This window comes from Jatropha curcas, chromosome 2 (assembly GCF_041381405.1).
Source record: "Jatropha curcas cultivar XTBG-Jc1 chromosome 2, XTBG_Jcur_1.0, whole genome shotgun sequence".
NCBI classification, from domain to species: Eukaryota; Viridiplantae; Streptophyta; class Magnoliopsida; order Malpighiales; family Euphorbiaceae; genus Jatropha; species Jatropha curcas.
In genome coordinates, this window is record NC_143152.1 from 24,056,909 (window position 1) to 24,079,701 (window position 22,793).

The 22,793-nt window shown below is 33.1% G+C and overlaps 1 protein-coding gene across 1 annotated transcript; it reads left to right on the top strand.

Annotated features, from left to right (window-relative positions):
* Window positions 1-872: 872 nt before the first annotated feature.
* LOC105636363 (centrosomal protein of 135 kDa-like protein) lies at window positions 873-22,513 on the top strand. The gene is made up of 18 exons (XM_012219622.4): window positions 873-1,411; window positions 1,618-1,839; window positions 2,417-2,506; window positions 7,189-7,241; window positions 7,384-7,480; window positions 8,718-8,791; window positions 9,311-9,428; window positions 10,465-10,575; window positions 11,527-11,603; window positions 18,176-18,242; window positions 19,127-19,192; window positions 19,498-19,605; window positions 19,749-19,879; window positions 20,497-20,563; window positions 20,660-20,724; window positions 20,797-20,890; window positions 21,375-21,445; window positions 21,830-22,513. Exons 1-18 carry the CDS (start codon window positions 1,259-1,261, stop codon window positions 22,173-22,175), a joined length of 2,010 nt encoding a protein of 669 aa, XP_012075012.1. The 5' UTR covers window positions 873-1,258; the 3' UTR covers window positions 22,176-22,513.
* Window positions 22,514-22,793: the final 280 nt, after the last annotated feature.

Sequence of the window (22,793 nt, forward strand, 5' to 3'; positions counted from 1 at the left end):
TCATCTTCTTCTTCTTCTTCAATTTCTGGCTCTCAAGAAAAATATCCGATCACGATGAACTCTTTCATTCAACAGACTACATAGTTTGCTCTTTTCTGGAACACTAAAGGTGAATTTTCTAGCAATCTTGCAAAACAAATGTGAGTTATACTTGAAAAATCTTATAATGGCTTAATAAAGATGGTAGCATTTCTCAGGTTTCCTTATCGTGCCTGCTTTACCAGTATTGAGCTCTATGTGCATAATTTTAATGCAGAGGACATTCAAGATTGAAGTCTCCACAGTTTTCCTCAAGAGGAGGATACTTTTACGTTTGCAAGTAAATCGATCAATAAAAGACCAGGTTTCTGCAAATGAATTTGTTCTTTATATAAAGAAATGTTGTTATAGAAGTTCAATCAAATCTCTGATAGATAATACCTTAGCCTTGTTCTTTTCCTGTTGCAGTAAAAGAAGCTTTGGATAGTTTTAACACTGGAAAATAGTATCATACTAATTATCTTCTTTGAAATTAGATAAAAGAGTTTCCCTTCTCCACAGCGATTTCCATTCTTAGAACTCTTCTTCCTAAGAGATGAATACCTCTAAACAATGGTAGTGGCCTGCCCAGGGTTAGCACATCATCTGAAGTTGTGAGAAATTGTGAAAAATCAGACATAACATAGGGAAGTATATCATTATGAACACTTAAGCTATAACATTGAATTTTATTGAGTCCTCTCATGTATATTTTTCTATATTATGATTATGTTTTTTTTATTTTTGAAAAATCATTTTTCTTTTCTTTTTAACAACTCTGTGCTAATTAGAAAACCATAAAAATATATACAATATGATTTTATAATCTTACAATAAATTCAAGTTGTAAGCATCTCCCACAATATAAAAATAAAACATGAAATTACAATTCACTCCACCCTCATTATTCGCGCCTCTGTGACGATTTGGAAACCATGAAATTGCAGTTTTACCCTTCAGACCAATTTATACACCTACGGCTACTGAAAGAAAATGGAAGGCTAACGAAGAATCGCAATGACAGGCGGAAAACTCGAACCATTTGACTTTTTCTTTTCCATTTTCTTTCTACCAATTCTCCAATCTTCAATTTCCTGGAAAAATGACTCAAAATTACCCCTGCAAAAATTTTACGTGTTTGTTTTAACAACTAACACTACGAAAACAAAACTAGAAACGTAATCTTTCGATTGATCAAATTCAATATTTGTTTTCCCAAGTAAAGAAAAAAAAAAAAAAAATGTCCTGGTTTAGGTCGGTGGTGTATAAAGCAGTAGAAGCGGGAGCGGGAGGAAAATCAAACTTAACACGCAAAGTCCGCAACTATGCCGACACCGTCGTTCAAGCCGGCAATGCCGTGGCGGAGGGCGCCAAGATCATCCAGCACCGTATTGTAATCACACTATGCATCTTTTGATTTTGTTTTATTCAAATTTTGTCTTTTTATTTTTCAATCGTAAAAGCCAAATGGGTAATGGGCAACCAAAACGCGAACCCGAGATCATTCGGGTTAGGCCGGTTGAAATCACATTTTGGTTTTTATTTGTTATGGTTGCTCTAATGGAATCGAGATTTTGTGTTTTTGGACTGATGAAATAGGGGTCTGGGAACTCGAAGAATTTTAGGCTTACTGTCAAAAGATTGGATGAAGTTTCTGTGTCTTGTAGAGGGGATGAAAGAGTTCAATTATTGAGAAGGTGGTTGGTTGAACTTAAAGAGATTGAGAGAATATCTGCAGCTTATCCTGAGAACAATGACAAGCTTCCCGACGAACAAATTATCCCTGAAGACTCCAAGGATTCTCCCAGAAAGGCCACTGTGGTGAGTCACTCTATGTTTCGTGTTCTTTGGTTGTTTTTTTTAGTTCATTGAATGAGCAATACACAATGTAGCTTTCTCGACTTGAGACTTTCAATATAGAGCCTAAGCCCTTGTGGGCTGAAATATTTCCTTGGGAGGCATTGTGCAAGTGATAATTCAATTTCAAGGCAAAGTATTTCTCTATTTGGAATTGGAGCTAAGGCTTTCAATTGGATTGCTCAGGAGTTTTGGAAGTAGTTTAACCATTGTGAATTTAATCATTCATATGAGTAACAAAATGTTTTTGTATGGTTAGGTGAAATTTATCAAGAAAATATATGTTTAAATATGAAACTTTTTTTTTTGTCTCACTCATCCAAGACAAGTGTGAGTTTGACATAAAGAGCAAATAATTTCTTTTCGTTCTATCTGTCCTCTTACTTTACTATTCACAACAGCAAAAAGGTTAATATGACAATGCGCACTAAGTCGGCTTTCAAAGTTAAATGCATGTAAGCTATGAATACATATGAAAAAAATTATATGTGGATTTTTTTTAAAAAAATTCTCATTTTAATTCTCATTTAAATTTGGTCAGGTTTATTATGTTGACTCTGAGCTTGGGACAATGACTTTTCATGATACCTTCCTTCACAGTCAAGCTCTTGAAGGCATAACATTATCTGTGGTAAGTTAAATTGTATGTGAATGAATGGCTTTTGGAAACTTTTATTGTTTACTTACTTTGTCACTTCTTAGTAGGTTAATGAACCGTAGATATGGGTACCGATAATTTCTGATCAGATTAACTGGCATGCATTCTTTTTATTAACATTCATTCACTACAGTGGAGAGGTTTGTAAATTCAGAATTACCACCTTTTAATATGATCAAAGTTTTGCTTTGCTTTTATTACTCATAATGGAGCCCAATTGATGAGACACATTCCAATTTATTTGCAAGAAGAGTTTTGATAGTTACATTACAAAGCCGTATTAGTATACTTACTCTTCACCCCAATTTTATATAAGTTTTGAACTAGATCTTGGAATGAAGTTCATCAACTTGAGAAACTTTTATAATTGTTACTATGGGAGCTTGCTTATGCCATGTTCCCCATAGTTACCTGATTCATAAGGCCCCATGATACAGCAATCCCAATTGTGCATTCCTATTCGTTGTACTTTTATGCTCCTGATCACTTTGGTGCAAGAATTGGATCTCCAAAACTAGAGTTCCCCACAAAAATAATAGGGAAGAAAAAGATGAAAAGAAAAAGAAGAAGATGGAGGAGGAGATCACAAGCTTTTTTTTTTCCCTCTCTTTTGTTGTCTCTTTTATTGCTTTGTCTTCCTCTAACAGCGCAACAAGTAAAAAACTAGGTAGTTTTTGCGTTTGTTTATTTTACAACTGGAACTTCTTAAAGCCTTTTTTTTTATGAACTATGTGGTATCCTAGTGGGCACAAATTTATATCAGTTTAATTGTTGATAAGTCCCTCTACCATCATGCCAGGATTGGTAGGGTTAAAGGCCTCCTATCCCATGTGAGTGGTCCCAAACTCAGGTGTCCCAATTGCTTACTATTGAGAGCCACACCTCACGAGAATTTTCATTCTACGTTTGGATCTCTTAAAGCAATACCATAGCCTTGTTTTTAACTATTTAAATAAAAAAAGACAAAAATCCCATTCGTATAACATAATAATATTCTTCTCAGTACTAAACAAAATATTATTTTTACAGTTAATATTAATATTTATTTTTAATGAGAAGCCTAGCGACTCAGATATGTATAATTCACGTACTAAGTACCAAAATAGCATACCCACAGTGTACCATAATCTAGCTAAGTTGCATACTGTGCACCTGTACCCATACCATGACTAACGTCCTAGGTAACTATGTTGGTCCAATTGAAATTGTTAAATAATGCATTAGTAGCGTAATATAGATAATATATAGCATCATGATCGGAAAACAACTTGTTGCATTTTGTGTGAAGAGAGGAATTCTCATTCATATGTAAAAAAATTTACAAGCCTATTTATACATAGGACTAAGACTATAAGTAAAGAACTCAACTACCCTTTACAATAAAGAATAATTTCCTAATTACAGTACTATACAAGACAACATTTTCCCTCAAGTTGTTGCATAGATATTACACATGTCCAATTTGCATACTAAGTTGTGAAAAATCTTGCTACTTAGCCCTTATTTGAAGATATTTGCCTGTTGATTATCAGAAGTCACATGAGTCAGCTTCAAAACACCTTGGATGATTCTCTTTTATAAAGTGTCTATCAATCTCTATGTGCTTTGTTCTATCATATGCTGAACCGGATTCTAAGCAATGCTAATAGTAGTTTTGTTATCACAGAACAAGGTGGAGCTTTTAGACTGTGAAAGCTTCAATTCTTCCATTATATTCCTAAGCCATAACAATTCACAGACTCCTTGAGCCATGGTTCTATACTTAGCTTTTGCACTTGAATGAGCTACTACATTCTGTTTTTTACTTCTCCAAGTAGCCAAATTTCCTCCAACAAAAGTACAATAGCCTGAAGTTGTTCTTTGGTTATTTGGAGATCCAGCTCAATCTGTATCAGTATAGGCCTCAGTTTTGAGATAGCCATGCTTTGAAAGAGTATGCCTCTTCCAGGAGCTAGCTTTAAATATCTCAAAATACAAAAACTAGGTTCAAGATGAGAGTCACCAAGATCATGCATATACTGGCTAACTAGACTCATAGCATATGTAATGTCTGGTTTAGTATGTGAGAGATAAATCAATCTGCCAACCAACCTTTGATATTGGCCTAGATCAACTAGTTTTCTAACTCCTGCTTGTAATTTGTGATTGACCTCAATTGAAGAGTCAGTTGGCTTACATCCCAACATACATGTTTCTTCCAAAAGATCTAGAACTTATTTCCTTTGAGCAATGAAGATCCCTTTATCAGATCTAACAACCTCTATGCCAATAAAGTGTCTCAAACCCCTTGAATCCTTAATCTCAAACTCTTGGTAATCAGCACCATAAGTTTGTGTGTATCCTTTTACTACCAACCTAGCTTGCATCCTACTAGTTTCTTTGCTACTGAAGAAGTAACAAGGTTTCAAGTCTCATTCTTTGCCAAAACTTTCATCTCCTCCACCATTACTTCCATCCATTTTGGATCCTGATATGCTTCTTGCTAATTCTGTGGAATAGAAACAAAAGAAACATACAAGATAAAGGCTCTATAGGAAGGAGATAAAAAATCATATGATACAAATTGAGATAGAGGATGTTTGGTATAAGATCTCACACCCTTCCTGAGAGCAATGTGAATATCAGTGTCACCAATAACATGATTACCAATGGGTTCAGAATCACCATTATTTACTATAGGGGATACATCAAAAGTAAAGACAGTACAACTTATAGGAAGCTCACCACATTGATTTTCAGGAACTAATTGCAAGGATGACGATTAGGTCATATTCCGCATCCAAATCAGCAAGGAACTCATATATCCGCCCTGTCTAAACCTTCTTTTGGTATCCTATCACATCCTCCGCTCACACTTGGGATGATAGGTCTCATAGTAATCTAGTTGTCACCACAAGTCATTCGATGCAGCATAGTATTAATTAACTGTCAATTCCCCTTGCTTTGAGCAATAAACTTTTGTTGCGAAGCTCATACACCCATGCAACATTCCCATGTTAGGAGAATGTTCTAGTACCAGTTTTCCAGATTTTTGCTATAGTATCCAACAGTAAATACCCATTTGCAATCCTAGGCTCCATAGAGTTGATAAGCCAAGACATAATCAAAGAATTTTCGGAGTTCCATTGATCATAAGTGGCATTTAGAGGTGCCGGTGGGCTTTTCTATCATCCCAGGCTCCTAGCTTTGATGAATAATAAGCATGACCTTGACCAAACAAGGTAATTTATATCATCAAGTTTAATTGGGCTGATTTGTAAGGAAGGGTTGTCATCTGAGGAGACAACTTTAGTGTCGATGGTTTGTGTGTCATCAACCATTGTTTTTTGCCCAGAAAAATAGAAAATCAAGTATGAAATCAAAAAATAAACCTAAAAAAGGTAAAAACAAGGGGAACAACCTTGGATTTGAAGGAATCAGATCGAGATAATAGGCTAGGTAGAGGTGCAACAGAGGGGCAAAGCCGCAGGAGTAGGGAAAAGTCGGAGGTCTGGCCAGAAACGGCGTCACGCACTGGCGCGTAGGAGAAGCGGTAGGAACTTGTGGTGGCGCGTGGACTCACATGCTTCACCGTATGACAATGAAACTCTGGGCACTAGCCGATTGACAGACGTTCTTCCTACTCCAATGGGTGGTGACAATCACCTCCCTCTCTCCGGTTGCCTAGGAGCTTAACCTAACCTAGCTTCTCTCTCTACTGCTTTTCTCTCTGTAATGTGTGTGGGCTGAAAAAAGGTCAGAAAAATGCTCCGGTACCATGTTTAGTTTTGTGTGAAGAGAGGAACTCTCATACATATGTAAAAGAGTTAGCTGATGGTTATTCCCAAGATACCGTCATTGCTTCTTCTCCAAGTTACAAGCTTATTTATACATAGGACTAAAACTATAAGTAAAAAACTAAACTACCCTTTAATAAAGAATAATTTCATAATTACACTACTACACAGGACAACACAACCTATAGAAGATGAGAAAGAATTATAGCTTTTAGAAGTGAATTCTATACAATTTGATTGTAAATTATTTACTTTGTGTCATTGTTTGTTGTATTTTAGGTGCATTCTTTGTCCTTCACAGTGTGAACTGATTTCTTTCTTTATCAATGAAGTTCCTTTTATTATATGTAAAAAAAAAAAAAAAAATTAATAATTGAAGGTCAATTCAATTAAGTATCTCTTTTGTATTATGCAAATAAAGGATACTGATTTTTTTTATACACTTAATTGCAATTAGTATGCGAATTATGGCTACTGTAGTTGGGATTACTTCTGATGAGAATTTTGTGAAGACTGATTTGATCCCTATAGTTTCCATAGAGTTGATGATCTGATAATCCTTGGATTCCCTTGCCTCTGTCATTTTATCGACATCTTTATTCCCAGGAATCTTATTGTTTGTTTGATTATGATATTTAAAAGAACTGGAATTTTTTATTAAATTTCTAAAAGTACAGTTGTTTGTTAGTTGTTCATATTATTAGCCTGATATCTTATTATTGACACAAAATATGATTAGGCTTGCTTGACAATATGCAATGCAAATTGGCAATAACTAGGAGCAGCTAATTTTATTATCATTAATCAAATATTTAGCAAGGCTTTTTATTTGCTGATCCATTGAGTTTAACCGCAGGTTATCTCTTTTGTATTACTCAGATTCTTGAAGCGCCAAATGAAGAAGAAGTTACAATACTTCTGGAGATATTTGGGTGATTTTCTTAGCATTCTTATTATGGTTCTATTTATCACTATAATTTCATTTTTGTCAGTATGATAAAAAGAAAATGTAACTTTAAAAGCCTCATATTGTTGAATTTCATATAAACTTCTTATTGGTTTGGTTATATACAGGCTCTGCCTTACAGGAGAAAAGGAAGTTCATAAAGCAGTTATGAGCAAAATACTCGATTTGGCATCAACTTTCTCTAGTTATGAGGATGAAGTATTGGTATGTCCTTACCATTTGTTAAATCTCACTCAATATGGGTAGTGTATAAGAAGCTCCTACTTAATTATTTTGGCAGTCATTTGCATGTTTTTACTCATGGTTACAGTTACATTTGAATAAAAAATTCTCATTATTTTTCATTGGCAATGCCTTGCACCCTATTTAACTTTTTTCTTTTTCTTCTTGCTTGGAGAGGTGATGCGAACATCGGGAAGCTAACATAAATAAATAAAGTAAAGAAAAAAAGGTCAAGAAATTAAGAATCTTAAAACTATGGTCCATTTATGATATAGTCATATAGGTTTATCTATGGTATAATAATATAACTCTAAATGCTTAAAGAATATTATATGTATATTTCAAATAAATTAGATGTTGCAATAATATTGTACAATTTTATTCTCAGAGTAATTTCTAATTTCCAACTTTCTGGAATTTATGTTCAGAAGTTTTACCCTTTGGATGAGGGAAAATAAGGGGAGGAAAGAGAAAAAAATGGAGGAAATAAGACAGGAGTTTAATTTTCCCTAGTTTGCAAAGAGGAAGGAGATAATATTTTTCTTCCAAAATTTTCTCTTCAAATTAGAGGATAGATAGAAAAATTTATACCATTGTGCTAGTGGAGGGGAAATTATTTTATTTTCCTCCTGTATCCAAACATAAGGAAGGAAAATAACTGTGTTTTCAAAATTTTCCTTATTTTCTTGCCTCCCTCCTTTCTTTTCCCAGATAAAGTGTAGGATTTCCAAATACATAAAGGATGAGATATGATACATTAGGTTACTAGATTGGGCAAGGTTCAGATTTGAGAAATTTTTTTTTTTTTTAATCTTTGAAATGTTTATGGGCTTTAGCTTTCTTCAATAAAGCAAGAAGAAAATACTTTTTGTTGATAAGGAACGATTTTCATTATGTAGTATCTATCATATGGTTGGGGAATATTGTTTTCTTTGGAATGATCCTTTTATTCGTACCGATATTTCTATTTCTTTATATTATTGTATTATTTATGATGACCATTTGCTTGTCATTTCATAGCAGATATTCATCAGTAGATTTTTTATTTTTTGCATGGTTTAAAACTTGAACCGTTAGCTTTCTTATTGAAAAAGGTGTCAATACCATGATCTTGTATCTCAATCTAAACCATAAAAATTTAATATTTTACAATTTAATTATAGAAGAAGGTTGTGTTTATTTAACTTATGGTTCCCTTTGAACTTTTCCCTCTCTTTAGGTAAAGCGAGAAGAATTGCTCCAGTATGCTCAAGCTGCAATTTCAGGATTGAAAATAAATGCTGAAAATGCAAGGTGGTTAACAATGTATATATTTCACAGTTTCATATGTCGGCTTTGAGGAGCCTAAACCTTTTGGTTTTGGTTTATTTCTATTATTATAGCTGGCATTATGAACAGAATTGGCTAGCCCATTCCACATAATGAGCATGCTTGCTCACACAGATAGTGATGGAACACAAGTAACAAATTTTGTCGTTACAAAATAATTTGGATCAAATTAATGCTACCTCAACTTTTAAAACAGTTTTGATATTATCCATTTTTGCAATATTTCATTGGTCTTTGAATTAGTTCTTTAAGAACCTCAGTGTTGGTTGGGGAAATTAGACTTTTAAGAAATTTCATTTATTTATCTCTTGGCTATCAATTCTATCTGAATCACTATCAAGCTATATGGCATATAATCTAAATCACGAATCATCTTTTGACGTTTCTAGTTTATTATACATAGACCTGCTTTGTTTTTTTTAATTGAAAACAACATAATTCTTGTTCAATGTTTGTTTTTTATGTTCTATTCTCTGCCCTCAGAATAGATGCTGAAGCTTGCAATCTGATGGAAAAACTAGATAAAATGAAGCCAGTCCATCAGTCTCCGAATGTAGCTAGAGAAAAATCACCAGAAGAAACAACTGCTGTAACAAAAAAGGTGAGGCTTCTCCAAACATTCATTCGTGCCATTGCCATATAAATGCAATGTGTAACTCTTTAGTTAGATATTTCAGTGATGGCACGAAGAAATATTCAAGATAGTTGTAACAATGTTGAGTTTGACTGGTACATACAGCCGTAACATTTAGCATTTAAATTGTCTTTGATGTTTTTTTATTTCTCTTCCAAGATCTATACTGCTTCTCGATATCACTTCAATGGTCATATTTTATGAATAGGTTAAGATTGTGAAGTAAGAGTTTAGAATCCCTTCTGTATGGAAATGTTTTTCTAAGCTTTTAAATTTGTCTTTGTTTAGTCTCTTTTGGCTTATACTGCTACTTATTATTGTAACTTCCGAATGTGAATGCATGTGATTAATAAGTAGGTAGGTTAAATTAAGATTATACATTTGGTAAATTTGTTGGTAGGTTAATTTTTAAGATATATATATTTTTTAATCCATGTTACCTTTCTCCTTGTTTGCAAAATCTTTTTGTAATGTCCTTTGTATTTTCCACCTATGGTGCATGGGAACTTCTAGCTATGGACGTTTCCGCGTGTCCATCATCCCATGTAAAATGCTGTTTCCCTGTGTAAAATTGTATTTCAAATGTTGTCTCCTGTATCCAATTTTGTGTTTCCACAATTCCACATTGCCATTTCTGTGCTCAATAGTTTTGCATTTCTTTCATTCACATGCATTACTTATTTGAGTCTAGGATATTGGGGTATACTAGCTTATTTTCCTCAACTATTATTCTTGTCTACCAAAAGCTATGGTTGGATGTTTGTTGTTTGTTGAAGTCCCATGTCAATTGTTGCAAGATTCATATATTGGGAAAAATAAAATCACAAAAATGAGGTAGCTTTACCTTGTCAAATGCAATAAATATTTTCTCTTCACATCCCTAGGTTTCATAATGGTTTGTCAATTTAAGAGTTTCTAGAATACATGGGGCGATTTCTAAATCAAATGGAATGATATATTTCTTTGATCAAATTGGGAGTTGATTTCTTTAGTTTTCAAGTAGGCTCTTGAAGAGGCACTTGGACAAATTGAACTGTGTTCAGCTTTGGAGTCACTTTTACTGAAGAAGAAATCTTTGAGAAATGGAGATTCTCCGGATTTGCATGCTGAAAAGGTACAGTGAATTCTTAGCAATATCATTAAATCAATTGATACATTCATTTTTCTTCCATAACTTACTTAATTCTTTATAATCATCAATCAAGGTTTGGACTAACTGGTTGTTAGATTCCTATTTATCTTGTGGCAGAAGGGATTCAGGTATCTCAATGATCAAAGTGTCATATTAAACCTTTTTTGATATGCACTAAACTAAGCATCACCTCAGTATTGTTCCCAAGGAGCATCCCACAATTATATCTCATCAATTTCTGACATTATTTTAAGTTTTGCTCTTTGAAATGATATTTTGCATTTGTGAGTTGAAAATGCTGACGAACTAGTATCTCTGGACTAAGCAATCTTCCATTTTCTAATCACTTTGATGATGATTTTTTGTAATTCTCAAGTTGTGTTTATTACCAAATGTCTAGTTTGCCTGAAAACCTTCCTAATTCAGTCAACTGCTAAACTGCACACATAGTGCTTGAATTTTAGTACCATGTCAACCTTTATTTTATGGGATACGACTCTTTAAGCCTGCTAATTTAAATGGTTGAAGTATGCTTATTATAAATCAAGCACAAGTGGCATTTTCTTGTTTTATATTCTTCCTCGAACTAGTTCATAAATTAACTCAACTCTGTTGCAAAAATGTCTGAAACTCATAATATTGTTCATTGTATCGTAGAAACAAAAGAAACTATAGATTATGTTCATTGCAAAATCATAAATATTTTTGAATTTTTTTTTTTTATTTTTTTTTACTTTTTGGAATATCTTTTAACATTTAAGTAAATAGTAAATGGGTATTTCTGTAGAAGTGCTTTTTAACTATTGCAAGCTCACCAATAGAGAGAGAGTTTTTTCGTAACTCTGCAATTTTCTTTTTTCTTTTGGGTCCTGTTTTGGCTTATTTTATCATAATATGCCACAACTACATGATCTATACCTTATTTTTCTACAGATACATAAATTGAAAATTTTATCAGAGTCTCTTCTCAATTCTACGGCAAAAGCTGAAAGACGTATTCTAGATCACAGGTTCAGAAAAATTGAATGTTTTTATGTGCAGGAAACATGTTTATATGCATGCTTATGACCACTAATTTCTCTCTCTCAAAAGCTCTTTCACATGCATTTGCATGTTTTTCTTTTTGTTCTAGTAATACTTGAAAATTTTAGTTGCTCTATTGCTGCTTACTAAATTATCATAGATTATAGATTAGAACATGATAGTTGGACATTGTCAATTTTGATATGTTATAAGAATCTGAACAACATCAAATTGCAACTATCTCAGATGATCATGTCTTCCCTTGTCACAACTAGTTGCTTCTGTTCTCCTTATATGGTGTGTTCATTGTATGACTTTGAAATATTAACACTATTACCATACAAGTACCTCTTAGCCGATGATATCTCCACAGATCATTCCTCTGATTTAGGAACAGATTACAATTAATTTCCTGTAATTAATCTCTGTAATTCCTTTCCATATTCTGTTTGTATTCTCCCTATTTAAAGGGCCTTATACATCAATACAAATCATCAAGAATTCCAAATCCTCAAACACTTTCATGGTATCAGAGCTTCGGTTCTGAAAATTATCCCTCCCTCTCCTTTCTCTCTCATATTTTTTAGCTGCTGCCGCCGATAGCCATGACACAAACACCCACCTCCATTCACCCTGCCTACTCTGTGACTAACATCCAATCAAAAATAAGAACCCTAGATGGTAGCACAGTTACATACACATCATGGGTGAAATTATTCAAGTTTCATTCTATTGCATACCGTGTTCTTGATCACATTGATGACACGCCACCCCCAGCCTCTACAGATCCATCATACAGTGCTTGGAAAGAAATAGATGCCTTGGTGTCTCAATGGATTTACAGTACCGTGTCTGATGAACTGCTCACCCGCATCCTCGACACTGAAGCTACGGCTAGAAAAACATGGCTGAAACTTGAGAAAATCTTCCTTAGCAACAAGAAAGCAAAAGCGGCAGCTCTTGAAACAAAATTCGTTAATCTCACCCTTGCAGCCTGCAGTTCCGTTGATGATTACTGCAAGAAATTGAAAGACATCGCCGACCAACTGAACGATGTTGACCAACCAGTTACAGAATCCCGATTGGTCTTACAACTGGTTCGTGGCCTTCCTCAAGAATTCGACGCCATAGCTTCTCTTATTAACTCACAAAACGCAGACTGGGACCTTGCACGAACCATGTTGAATGATGAGGTCATTCGCCAGGCTGCACGACAACAAACCACCTCTGTCCTTGTCGCTCCAACCACGCAGACAAACCAAACCCAGCCGGCCACAACTCAACAACCTGAAAACAATCAGCCTCACAACAGTTCTTACCACTCCAATTATAGAGGCTGTGGTCGAGGCAGACGTGGCAGAGGCAGAGGACGCGGCTACAGGGGAAACTCTCCGGGGACTCCTTGGGCTATAACCCATCAGTCCGCCAATCAAACCTACCCAAAATGTGCTTGGTGGAACACTCCACCTTGTCCCTACCCAACACAAACTCCATGGCCACCAAATCATATTCAAAACACACCCAATGCCCATTATGCCGCTTATTCAGAACAGCAGCCATACGGCCCAGCACCACCATATCCCCCTCCACCGCATACTGGATATGATGCTTTAAGTCCTTTCGATCTCAGCCAAGCTTATAACACGATGCAACTCAACTACACAGATCCAAATCTGATCATGGAGACAGGGGCAGAACGTCATGTCACCGACAACCGAGGAATGATCTGTGGAGATATCATCGGCTAAGAGTACCATGTCTTCTAAATAAATCCATTTAGACTTTTCTATTAATCTATGAGTGTTAGTTGTGGTTTTAAAAAACTTTATTTTTGGCATTTAAATGGAAAAATAATGAATATCTTTTATATCATATCTCCTACCAAGAATCACCGATAGTCACATTTTCTAATACGTTCATTTATTATTTTAAAGAAAAAAAACTCTTAGTATATGTTCTCCCACAAATCATAGTTACATGTTCTAATCCACCCATCTAGATGTCTATTGTATTTATTGTGTTGCACCATTTTTCTTTCTTTTTTGTGAATGAGAAGTTGATGTAGAGCTGTCTACCAAAAATATTATAGTTCTACTAAAACCTAAGAACACTTGTAGATGTTGCTTATGTAGAGGAATAGAGTTGAAAATGGAAGTGTGACACTATTCAATCACAAAAATTTTCTGCTGGCGGAATGACTAAAGGAAGAATAGTAGTTGGAAATTGGTCATCCTCTCCCGCATAAGTTTGGGCCACAATGATAGCTTGAGTCTTGCCTATGGGGGAGATATACATTGTCTCATGTATCCTCTTTGAAGTGTTCGACCTGGAATGATGTTTAGGCTTAAGAAAACCTAAGAAATAAATAAGGAATATAGTAGAAATCAGATGTCCTTGCTCCATGCTTTCATAAGTCCTTATAGTCATATCAATGGCTTACTACACTTCTACTGTTTCAAATCATCTAGGTCCACTTTGCATTTTTTTTTTCCTTCTTCTTCCCGAGTAATCCCTCTATCTCTCTTTTCTTCTTTCTCTAATCTCAGCTTTCAGTTCCGTCATCTTTCTTGTCTTTTATTTTTGTTTCTTATTCCTATCTTTTTTTCTTATTCTTTATAACTCTTCACTTTGTCATCTTTCCTACTTCTCTCTCCTTTGCTCACTTCTTTCCTTTTGGGATGCAAAATATTGATTTGTTTTTCATTTTTTTATAACAATTTGAGTACTATTACTAGTCTTTGTTTAGGAGGAATACACCACTTTGTTCTTTTGTATGTAAAACAAAATATTATATGATAGAAAATGTAATGGAAATAATAATCAGGAAAATAACAAACATTCTTAAAACAGAAAAAATTTACATTTTGAAATTTCTTACTTTTCTAGAGTATTAGATCAGTGATTGAGGGTGGCTGACCTATATTTGTACACTATCATTTAGCTATTGCAACTTTTTTCCTCATAGCAGGTCATATTTATAGGAGACTAACTGGAGCATTAGTCATGGTATAAAAGATACCTCAGAGGCTCATAAAGGTCCATTTACAAGTCAAGGCCATAAGGTCCTATATGAGATCCTTACAACGTCATGGCATGCTCAGTTATCTATAAACCTAGTTATATTAGGTTCTTTGACAACTGTTATCATTAACACATCGTTTGTGGATTGGTGGATTTCTTCTATTTGGTGCTGCTGCACATGCAATCATTTTTATGAAGAGACTATGATCCAACTACTCCATACATACGATCTATTAGATTGTGTTCTTAGGCATCACGATGCAATCATTTCACATCTCAACTGGGTATGTATATATTTAGGCTTTCATAGTTTTGGTTTATATATTCATAATAATACCATGAGCGCTTTAGAGGCGCCCTCAATATATTTATTTCGATACTGCTATATAATTACAACCCATCTTTGCTCAATGGATACCAAACATCCATGCTTTAGCACCTTGTACAATGGCTCCTGGTGCAACTGCAAGCACCAGCAATGGCTAGGTTGCTTTCTAGCCGATTCCATTAGGAACCGCAGCTTTTTGGTACATCACATTCATGCATTTATGGTTCATGTGACAGTATTAGTACTTATGAAAGGAGAAGAATGTTCAATATAAAGGAAAAATCATAGGCCAAACCTTGAATAAAGTCTTCACGATAAAATAATTCAATCCTAATAGTAGGAAGTAAATAAAATAATACACTCAATAATAAAATACTCTTGGAACTCAAAGATGAATATATCTCACTAGATGACTTGTATATTTTCTAAAAATACCCACTAATTTGAAGTTAATTCTCACTGTTTATTTACCTCTGATATAAATCCTCTTTTAACACATTTTTTTTAGCTATTAAACATATAGGTTTTCTTCATTCATATATTTAAGATTTCAAAAAGCAAGCTGCTCTTACTTATCTTTAAAATTAGCTAACTAAAAAAGTAATAGTGCTTCAAAATCTCTCTCTTTTTCTAGTTTCCTTCTCTTTGTTTTGTTTTGTTTACTTTCCTTTATTTATTTTACCATTTTAAGATTATTGGTCAAAACATCCATTCTAGAGGAAAACAAACCCTTCAAATCTCCCCTTTCTGATTACATAAATTCATGTGTAACTAGAAAATGGAAATTTGACGGATTGGTTTCTAACTAAATAAATAAGCAAAAGTAAACAAAATAAAACAAAAGGAAGAAAAGAAGGCTAGAGGAGTGGCTTTTCATGCACCAGTATTTTTCAGCTAGTTATATATAATTATATATATGCATACATATATATGCGTATGTGTGTGTGTCTGTATGTGTGTAAGTCCATAAATTAAGCTCTTGGTGAGCACATTTTGCATAGAAAATTAGAAATGAATGATAAGAGATCATTGTTAAGAGTTATAAAACATGAGGGTTTGGAAGGGCTGTGTGATTGATAAAAATAATAGGGAATTAGCTTTAAGCTAGTGAGTCTCCAACTTTGGTGAGATCTTTCCATCGTTGAGTTTATATTTCATTCTTGAATGTATAATTATGCATCTTGCTTGTATTAGGGGACGTCCACTTTATATTTCTAGTATCTTATATTGTGGGTTTTATTCAGAAATTGGCCGATATGTTTGCCTTTGTATTGTAGGGTTTTAACAAATCTTTGCATTATAAATGTGCTATTATTTTACATAATTCTTGTTTTCAGTGGAATTTCAACTGGATTACATCCTGTCTTATGCTTATTAAGAGGAAAGTGGACAATTTTCTAACACACTTCATTTAAAAAAATTAAATAAAACTTTAACAAGACTTTTCTTAGGTTCTTTTATCTTTGAATTAGATCATAAGCAAGTGTTTCATATAAACTTCATATATCTTGCTGCATTATCAAAATTTAGAATATTAGAACTTAGCAGCTCCACTGCTCAAAGGTGCTTTTTCTTTTTTAAAAAAAAGTTATTTGCCTTTTCTGACTTGAGTAATAAGAGAACCTATAACCCTGAATGTGTATTCCACTTTTGACTACCTTGTAGCAATTGGTTGAAATGCCTTCTTCATAGAATCCTTCTTGGCATAGTAATACATGTAAACGGTGTATTAAATTTTTTTAGAATTTCCATTTGAGTGGCCCAACTTCAATTTTTCTCAATTAAGTGTCTGAACTTTGACTTCCTTTGTAATTAATTGTATTTGGAGAATTATGGTGCTCAAATTATTGTTGTGGATTAAATCAAATAAAGAAATAGTAATATTTGCCATGTAATTGCCAACACGATCATATCAATCAGGTTAATGCCCATGTGCCAAGCTCATGCTGATACCTCTTTCTTTGTGTTCAACAAACTTATTTGCTTTTCAACTTTTGAACTTATTACTAGTCTATTACCATTTTTTTTTTAAAATTGTTGGTATAATATTTGAGTTCATTGAGAAGAAACAATATTTTCTCATTGTTGGTAGAGTATACTAAATTGAGGGCTATTTTAGTTAGTCTTAATTATTGATACTAACTTCTAACAAATTATACTGAGTTCAATAGATTTCAATGTCCATTAGCAAAGAAAGAACGTGTTGAGGTGTGTTATGTTCACAAATGTGGATCTAGTTATGAGTCTTTGAATTAGGGGAACAGATTTGAGATAGGGTGTCTTAGAATGAGTTTTCTTCCTTCTACCTATGGTGACACACTCAGAGAGAATCTGCAATCTCCTAGAGCTCATTAAGGGAGAACTCTACAATCTCTGAGTTTTAGGAACTCAAAACCTTTTCTTAAATTCTGCTTACAATTTTTCCTGATACTACAACCTTTTAAACAACTAAATGCAAAACTAAAGCTATCCACTAATAACTAACTATTAAAATAGTAGCTTGCTTAACCACCCCACTAATACCCACTAACAAAGAAAGATAAAAACTGAATAACTAAACAAAAACATCCTAAATACAGCAGTAAAACTACCCTAAGTACAACGGCTCCAGAACATTGTTCATTTGGCCATGGTAGCAAGATATGGTAGATAATTTTAATGCACCATCAGTGACTTCATAAACCTATTCTCTTTTTAGCTTACCTTTCATAAGTTGAAACATGATTTAGCTCATTGGATACCTTATGATACGTGGCTAGATTTCGTTCTCGTAGTCCCATCAAATCATATAGATTTTCAAGATCATCCTTTCCATTAAGTTCTGCTATATCCATACCACTGTCACATGATTAAAACAAAGTCTGAAAATTGTAACACGATTGCAAAACTAAAAGGTCTGGAAATCCAGAGTATTGGCTTAATTAGTAAGTAGAATATCTTCCTACCTTATTGATTAGGGTGTGATTCTTGAAAGTAGACCCATTTATGAATTCTCTAACTCCAACATATGTGCCTATGTGGTTTACCCTTGATTGGACCAAAGAGGTGAACTTAATAGTTAATGTGGCGCATGAAATTGGCCTATAATGTCATATTACTGATAATTAAAGGTTTGGAAATGCAAAACATGCTAATATATACATACATCTATTGTTATTACTCCTTAATTATTGCAAGGAATATTTTTGTTTTGAATCCATTTTGAAATAGGTCTCAGAAAGAAGAAACACTGAACTATCATGCAGTTAAATCCAGCGAAGTTAGCCAGCTCGAGAAGGTGATCTTTCTTTTAGTATTGATGTCTCTTCCAATTTTTTTTAAAATTATATTAATGTTCTCTTCCTATTAAAATACTAGTTAATTTCATACATGCATTGCATGTAACTGACAAAATTTGAATGCATGGTTTTTATATAAATTTTGAACATATGAATATTTTTAAAAATTAATTGTTGCACACATACCACTATAATTAATAGTTTAGCAAACTATTCACAAAAATCATTTCAAGTGATGATCTAATGAGTTTATATAAATACCAACATACAAATCTTTAAAGTACATTTCAATAATTTATTCCATGTATTTCCAAAACCATTTATCTATGTAAGCTTCCCCGACAAGGGCAGATGGAGGTAAGGGGACAAGGGAGAGTCTTGGTGCCAAAAATCTTGAGATTGAACTCAAGTGAGAGTCAAAATAATAAAAAAATATTATGTAATGTAAAAAATAATATGAAAAATTAGTTTAAAATGTTACAATATGATTGTCAATTATTGTGTTTGATTGATTATCATATATATGAATATATGCTAAAATATTAATTTGTAAAATCCAAAATTTATGCGATGATAGAAACTACTATTATATGTAATTTATTTATAAAAATCCATATACTTGGAATTCAGTAATATGAGTTTATTAACTAAATTCAGTAGTGTCAATGTAGCCCCATATTAATAGAATCTGAATATATTAAAAAAAAGGGAATTTACCTGATAAAGAAAACAAAGAAACTAATTAAATTTAAATAAAGGAATAAATAATTAAATACCAAGGTAGATTCTTGTTAATTTTATAGCTAGGAAATGATTGGGAAGGTATGCCATCATCTGATTAATTTGTTGCAAGATACTGAAAAATGTTTCCTGGCTTTTGTAGGATTTGGAAGTGGAAATTGAACAACTTGAGAATGAAAGAGATGAACTTGAAGCTGCATTAAAAAAGGTTTCTTTATAGTCTGAATATTTTATATTTTATCTTCAAAGTAAAAATACATTTTCTGTGAATTATTGAAATGCCTGGTATTGTCTAACTAAATCTATCTTAATTACCTGTCCTTTATGCCTTCTTTGGGAGGATGGAAAATGGGAGGAAAGGAAATGGGTAAAAAATGTAATGTTGATTATATACATTTATTTCTCTTAATAAATTAACAGTCAATATTTAATATAGATATATTATCCACACATTTTTATTTGTCCCACTTTTGATTCTCCCAAACAAAGTCATTAAGTTGTTGCATATTGCAGGTCAATGATTCATTGACTACATGTCGAGCAAGGCTTCGCAATGCTAGGGAAGAACGAGAACAATTTGATGAAGCCAGTGATCAAATTTTAGTACATCTTAAAGCCAGGGTATTGTTTCCTTTATTCGTTCTTGGGTCCTATTATGTATTATAAACATCGCAATCTATTTTTCAAATTCATGCCTATTTTATCATTAGACCATCGATATTTTATTTATACATTTTCCTATTGAAGATTTCCTTGGTTTTCAGGAAGAAGAGCTCTCGAAGTCGATTTCTTTATGTAGAAGAGAAGCAGATGTTGTTAGTACATGGATAAATTTTTTGGAAGAAACTTGGGCAATACACACTACAAGTATTGAGCAAAAGGAGAAGCAGGTCAAGTATGTCCAACTGCTTCCTTTGGTGGATAGATCTCTTTGTAAAAATAAAAATGAGATTGGTTTTTCCATTTTGAATCTCTTTCTAATGTAAAAGTGAGCTGTTTCGAATGATTTCTTCACGAAGTGAGATTATGATGGTTTGGATACGTACATTGATGTATACATAGATGTTCTACTGTAGAAAGTTGAACACATAAAATGTTACAAGAGTTAAAAAAGGGAAGGGTATGTGGTTAAAAATGACATGGAGAGAAGAGTAGTAAAGGCCATATGAAATGGGAAGAAAAGATCTTTAAAGATGACCTCAATTAAATTGAGATGAACCGATGCTTTATTTAGTAAAATAAGTTTAATATATAAATTCATGGACAAATTATTTCTATTAGTTTAGTTTTATCGAATTCCATAAAATTTAGGCCTTAGGAATGAAATTATCATTTTTCAGATATACAAAATGTAATTTTTAAATGAATTGGACAATTTTATGAAATTTATTTATATCGATTAGGCATAAGACCTAATTGAGTTGAGTAGAATGTTGATACATCAATTTTGTTTATTCAAATTCTATCATTTGATATATATCTTCTTTTCTTTCTTAAACATGCATGTTCAAGTGCTGAGTTGGAGAAATATGGAGAATATTTAACAAATTTGGTTGTTCAGCTTTTTACATTTTGCAAGGTATTGATATACTCACCCTTGTTGATTGGTCTCTATGATGTGTATTCTCAAACAGAAATTTGTTATTATATTTCTGCAATTTATCCATGAATTTAGGAACAGTTGGAGCCTTTCCTCATCCGTCTTAGAGGACTTGTGGGGGTATTGCGGTCATTTCAAGGGTATGTGTTGTATTTCTTTTTTATGTTCATTACTAAGTCAAATGAAAGCTAAAAATATTGTTTCTACATCAGGTCAGAGATAGTACCGATTATAAAGGATGATGAGACAAAAGCAATAAATGAAAGGAGAAATCTTGAGAATGAGTTCTTGGATTGGGAAGCCAAGGTATGAATGTGATTTTCATAATTTTCTTGGATAGTTCTGGTCTACTTTTCTGTTTAGTTTCACATGGAATGCACATATGCCTATCTCATTTTTTTGGTGGCTAAACTCTATTGTGAGCATAAAATGTCGATTTATTAAAAACAAGTTACTTTAGAATTTATTACAATTGTATTGTTGAAGTTTATTCGTGCTGTAATTAACTAAGGCTGCCTTAATTCCGATGGCTAATGGGTGAACAAGACCTTTTTATGGAAATCCATTTTTATGCTCACTGATTTTTACATTGATTTTCAATTTGTGATTGCTATAAAAATAATACAAAATTTAATAACCATTGAAATAATTTGATTGACTGTCCACTAATTTTAGCTTATTTACTGGGCTTGTGTTAAGCTAGTGATGTCATGAGTTCAACCTCTAATGGAGCATATTGTTGTTTTATTTGATTAAGGATTTATCAAACTTTTGGTTTCTGTTATTTCAGTTTCTAACTATCTTAAGCATGGTTGAAGGAGTGAAAAGGCATTATTACTATGGAACTAAAGGCATTAGCAGGTATATATCAGTTTTTATTCTTTGACCTTAATTATAACTTAAAAAATTTGTCTTTTCAAAAAATTATGACACCAAAACCTCCTAAAATACATTATTCTACTCTAGATATAAGGGGGGGAAAAAGCTGTATTTCTACCCACTAGATCAAAATTAAAATGGAGCATAACTTTTTATAGCCATCACTTGTTCCAAAATTAAAATGATTGATTTTTGATCAATTTCTTCTTAACTGCCAAAAAATGGTGCTATTTTGATCAAATGGGTCAGTTACAACTGTTTGTATCTTTTTTCTTTTTGTTATTCGGTCTTATTCTATTGATTTCACTTCACATAAACAAATTAATCCCACATTTTTGAAATTTGATGGCTTAAAATACACTTTAGGAAAGACGATGAAAGGATCAAAGATCTAGTTGATGCACTTGAAAAGGTGAGAGAAGAATTTGAGTCCATTGAAAGACCATTTCTGCAAGTTGAACATCCAATACACATATCAAAGTCGCCATTAAGTTCCCCTCACGGTCAATCTCCTAGGTACAAACAGATGAGTCTAGCAAAAAAACACACCAAGAAAACAAAATCATCCTTAGTTAATGGAAATCAGGCACCTGCATTAGTGGAATTGGAACACCTAGAATCTGAATTTGAAGAAGATGACACAGGCTATTTAGATGAGCTTGGAGAATGGGAATTTGATCAACTTGAAAAGGAGGTCAAAGTAATCAACTGACCATCAACTGATGGTTATGACAGGAAAATGTAAAGAAAAATGATATTGTATCGATCATGGTGATTATGATTCGAACGGTTAACGGTTAAAGGTAAACTACTTAAACATCTTATATATAAGAAATAGAGTATGTTGGTTATCTATATTTTCACTTTCTAACAATGTTGTGCTTTGACAAGCCTAGATGAACAAGGGCTTTCCTTTTTGAGTAGGAAACAAGTGTTATTATATACAAATGTATAAATTCGCATCTTTGACAATGTAATGTAGATACCTCTGTACAAATGTATCGTTTCCAATGTCAAAGTATGATTCTTTTGCTTTTGTTTTTCCATGTATTATATTTGATCTGATCCGTTTCCATTTACCAAGGCAGTAGGCCTTTTTTTTTTTTTTTTTTTTTTTTTTTTTTTTTTTTTTTAACTTATTTTCTTTTAATTTTCTAACTTATTTCCTTTTAATTCTTTTACGTCCTTTCCCGTTTGGATAAGGATATGAAATCTAATTGCTTTGCTTTAGGAGTTACTTATATGGGACGAGAAAAAAAACAAGTTGCTGATGTGGAGTTTACTCTCCCTTCGAGGGGTTTGGATTCCTCTAATACCTGTCCTTAAATTT

Bases quoted from the DNA above. Each gene is read 5' to 3' on its own strand.
- LOC105636363 (XM_012219622.4), top strand. From the start codon at position 1,259: ATGTCCTGGTTTAGGTCGGTGGTGTATAAAGCAGTAGAAGCGGGAGCG. The intron at 11,604-18,175 runs GTTCAGAAAAAT...ATTTTGAAATAG, and splicing joins AGACGTATTCTAGATCACAG to GTCTCAGAAAGAAGAAACAC. The intron at 19,606-19,748 runs GTATTGTTTCCT...CTTGGTTTTCAG, and splicing joins TAGTACATCTTAAAGCCAGG to GAAGAAGAGCTCTCGAAGTC.